Source organism: Glandiceps talaboti, chromosome 2, assembly GCF_964340395.1.
Source record: "Glandiceps talaboti chromosome 2, keGlaTala1.1, whole genome shotgun sequence".
NCBI classification, from domain to species: domain Eukaryota; kingdom Metazoa; phylum Hemichordata; class Enteropneusta; family Spengelidae; genus Glandiceps; species Glandiceps talaboti.
In genome coordinates this window covers 4,861,612-4,866,406 of record NC_135550.1, presented here as the reverse complement: position 1 = coordinate 4,866,406, position 4,795 = coordinate 4,861,612, and the positions used below count along the sequence as shown (strand labels likewise).

Below are 4,795 nucleotides of genomic sequence, written 5' to 3'. Positions count from 1 at the left end.
CCCTAAGCAACAAACTTGAAAATTATCCTTTATATGTTCCCTAGCCAATAAATTCAAACCTAATTATTCAAAATATACATGGTAATAAGAGAGCGAACAATTATTGTGTATGTTTGTACATACATCTGTAAATATGTATGTGTATGGTTTGGTATTTTATGCCTCTAAATGGCGTCCTGTATGTTTTTCATTTTTTTAAAAAAGTTTTGACCTTGGGAGGAGACCAAAAAATTCATGACTGTGTTAGTCACTGGTCCATCAATTTTCAAATCAAAATTGAACGAAAAATCTCTACTGGCTTACATGTAATATCTACAAGTATAGATTAGAACTTGAACTAAATGTGAGATTTCAGATTTCTCCTTACAACGGCCACATCTATTTGTAAAGAAATCTCTTATGGACCCTGAAGTCGACTGTCAATGTTACTCTATTGAATACATTAATTGACAGAACGAACATGTTTTGTGTGCCTCCAAAGGAGCGGGGTCATCGTAATGATTTCATTAAATTTGTTAAGGAGGGAGGGGGTGAGAAGGGCTCACGGAGAGGTATGGGGTCAGTCTGTTTCAGTACAGTGCAAACAAAAACTCACCGGCCTACCCCCGGCTGTAAAAAACTGAATCCATATATATAAAGTAAACTGCTATTTCAACGTGTGCAGTGAGTGGGTGCAGTTCTCGTCATATCCATACACGGTAGGTAATTCAGCTAAGTATCTTAGGCAGTATAATATCAGGGCAATGTCGAAAGAATGCAACAGGTGGTTTAATAGATAGTCCGAACTTCTAAGTTGTATATAGACTATCGTACAACGTATGAGCATGGCGTTTGTTTGATAGTCAGTCCACGGCCACCGTGGAGGTCAGGTCGTGTACAGGTAGCATGCCATGCCAATCATCTTGTACTGGTGTATATACCGGTTATTGCTAACTGTGTGACCAACCAATATTAAAAGAACTACACTTGTCAAACTCTCGTAAATAACAATATTATTTCATCACCAGAAATTTCCCACATACAAGACAGTTTTCAACGCATCTCAAAAAGCGACCTTTGATCAAAACAGACACAACGGTCGTATGATATGATAATCAATACGTCGGGTATACTGATGATGACAAGACCCACAGGCACTTGAATCAATCTGTATGGATTTTTTTAAAATTGTATTAATTTAATATACTACGTTCACCATGGCTTGTAAGTGGCATTGGGTGATATTTAGATTTCCGACGTTTTCATTTGTGAATTTTTCAGTTGGTTTTCATACTCCAAAACTGAAAATGTGTAAAATACAAAATACAAAATAAACAAAGAGTAAATGTCGGAAATATACAACTAAAAAAAGACAGTAGTGATATGTCACCACGGGTATAACATTGATTGACTAGCGAGTAATGTTTAGTTGTAAATGATCCTAATAGACCATGTAAATGTATCGAAGTATCACCAGTGTGTCATGACTTCTTACTTCAATCACAGCCCCTACTAGAAAGTACATCTCATCCTTTCGTGTGGGATCTATGCTTCAATGTCCTGAAGTGAATGACAAGGTCAAAGGTCGATAGGGCACAAAACATGTTCCATGGAGAAAGAAAATGACAATGAGCTATACTATACTATTCACGTAAATTAAAGTTCTGCTTGTTACACACAGCTATGTAACATGCATCAATATTGGCTATAATTGACACTCACTTGTCAGTGAACACTCCACTGTAGTAAGCCCCCAACTTATATCATTGCAATCTGCGCAACTTTTATAGACCGGCATTTGTGATACTGATTCCGAAAATTTTAGTGTCAACCTGAACAGCTTTTCGCCAGAAATTGTAACATGGCAACACAAGTACCACACAATTGTCTGATGATCGCACTATGCGTGAAACTCCGAGTAACAACCAAGAAAGAGTTCCAGTACTACCAAAACTATTACGCTCTGCCACTGCGGTATAGAGCACTGTCTTAGCAGATTGATACTCACCAAGTTATATATATATATATGAGCTCAAAAGAAATGAGTAAAAAAAGCAATGATATATATACATATATCCTTTCTGACAAATACGTTTTATGAAAGTTGTACAGTTTTACAGCGTACAGCATAGTACATATATGGTAAATTTATTTTTCACTTCGATCTCCTAACAAGTCATTTAGATATTACAAAAATATATTTGAATCGAACATATGATAGTGCTATGGATAGATAAATGAAGTGTGTTTTCAATGCTTTGAAAGCATTTTCTAGCCGACTGATATTATTTTTTCACTCAACATGTTATTCAAATATCACATAAAATGATATGGGACTTTTTCAGACGTTAAATATCGTGTTGGAATTATGCTGAGTAGCTATAGAGGGCGCCCTAACGTATGAAGGTTGACGGTGTGTTTTTACAACAAATATAAAATTAGATCTTTGTAAGTTATGTATGTACGTGTGTGTGTATGTATGTGTGTGTTTGTGTAATGTGAATTTCCAGGTTCAATGGTGCAGCAGCAATAACTTTTCAACCAAAGACAATGTAGCAGCAGCATTAGTCAAATCTGGTATCCTTGTGTATGCATGGAAAGGAGAAACTGATGGTGAATTTGTCTGGTGTATGCAGCAAATATTGGTTTTCTCAGATGGTCAGCCACTCAATATGGATGATGGAGACACTTTATCTAAATTGGTACATACTGACTATCCACGATACTTGGCAGGTACAGTACGGCATCAGTAATTTCACCAAGTTTAAAAATTACGGGGAGATGTATTCTGAAAAAAATGAAGACTTCTAATTCTACATAGTCTGGTCTTTCTGCAAGCAAACTTAACGAATTTGCTATCTTATCTGTGTGTACAGAATATGAACTATTATACCATGCCCAAGCCAAGTTACTGTCTTTGAATAGGAAATATGGATTACATACGCTTACATCGATCAATGCCACGATAACCCACGTCTATATCACTGGTTCTGCGGTGCTCGAAATATGCATAAAAACGTGTCAAATCACCATCATCTTGCTCTTTTTTTTTCTTTTTTTTTTATAAACTATGCTTGAGGAATTGAAGTATGATATCGAATTATACCACGGCGCAAACCAAATTGCACGGCTCAACCAAATATACGGAACTTACACAGTGATTTTTTGTGAAGGCATTGCATTTATTCATTCATTATGGCTATCAATTGCTTTGATTGCTAATTATCAGAGCTGCCCCAAAGCTAGAATCCCCAAAGACTAGATGGTTGCACTACCGACATTGTCGGGACCAAGGTCAACATCCACACTTCACAAGGTTATCCCACTATCTTACCACATTACACTGTTCTCCCTTCGATTCACCTCTGTGAGACCCACTCCTCTCCTCACACCTCAACTAAAAATTGATCACTGTATTGTTGATATGTTCGGAGAGTACGTTGCAATGGTGCCAGCAGTGGGGCGTGGAATCAGTGGCAATGATGGATGCCAAAATAAAAATAAATGCTAAGTTAGATAATATATTGAGTCAAATTAAAGCAAAACGTGGCCCTCCCCCAATTCCACCTTTTCTAAAAAATATTCTCTGAGATTCGATTTTGCAATATATGACTACCAATTCCCTCTCCCCTCCCCTTGTAATAATTGAACGCTCCCTAACTTGTCAATGAATGTATATTTTTTAGGTCTGAAAGGAATAAGTTTAGAAACATACAGTGGTGAACTTATTCTAAGAAAGATGTTAGTAGATGGAAAATTGAAAGTACCTGTCATCAGTGTCAACACATCTGTTGTTAAAGGAAAGTTTGAAAATTTGTATGGCTGCAGAGAATCTGTGGTAGATGGCATTAAAAGAGCCACAGATATAATGTTAGCAGGCAAGGTACAGTAAAACTTTTAGACATTATATTTCTAGGCAGGGCTTCCTGATTTGAAGCCATTTGTAATATTTGATTACTTCTTTCCACCTTTCAGCTTGCACAGAGGCTATATAAGTATGAGACAAAGTTCCACATTTGATGAAATTTACCCATGGTTATACTTTTCCTGGGTTCTGTGGAAAGTCTAAATAGTTGTTTGTAAATTAAAACCATCTGACATATCCCCCCACCCCCACCCCTATCGCAACTTCGGACAACTTGGCGCTCGGCCCAAGACCGGAAAACAATATAAACCAACTTTGGACAAACTGATGCACTGTGATGCTTGCTAAATCAGGCACGGTTGACGTATCCATAATACTCGTCTTCAGGAATACCGTCAAGGTAATAAAATCTCATAAAAATCCATCTGGGGTGCGCCTGTACCACATTCCCGAGACAACGTCATGTTGGTGATACTATATCAAGGCAACAGCAAATACAAGTCAAATTTTGGCACATAAATCATTCTTATTCTTAGAGTGGATCTGAAGTCCATGGATACAAGGCTAGGAGTGACGGATTTATCATTGCCTCAATATTAATTTCACTAATCATGATTTAAAGTGCAGAAATGTCACTTTACTTGTCTCCTTATTATTATGATGACGTCACACTAACTGGTACTGTGAGGAACATGTTTGGTATGCAATGAAACTGTCCATTACATGTATGGTTAATATTGTGTTCTTCTAAAGTTGCTGTCATTTGCGTCTACATTACTTACTCGTGGACACGGTCTGTATATTTCCATACAGGTTGTGGTTGTTGTTGGCTTTGGTGATGTCGGCAAAGGTTGTGCCACTGCATTCAAGAACTTTGGATCCCGTGTTATTATCAGTGAAACTGACCCAATCACTGCCTCACAAGCTGCCATGGAGGGTAATATAAACTGA

The 4,795-nt window shown here is 37.4% G+C and overlaps 1 protein-coding gene across 1 annotated transcript; it reads left to right on the top strand.

Annotated features, from left to right (window-relative positions):
* Positions 1 to 460: 460 nt before the first annotated feature.
* LOC144453625 (adenosylhomocysteinase-like) lies at positions 461 to 4,795 on the top strand. The gene is made up of 4 exons (XM_078144947.1): positions 461 to 551; positions 2,527 to 2,712; positions 3,666 to 3,862; positions 4,658 to 4,795. Exons 1-4 carry the CDS (start codon positions 461 to 463, stop codon positions 4,793 to 4,795), a joined length of 612 nt encoding a protein of 203 aa, XP_078001073.1.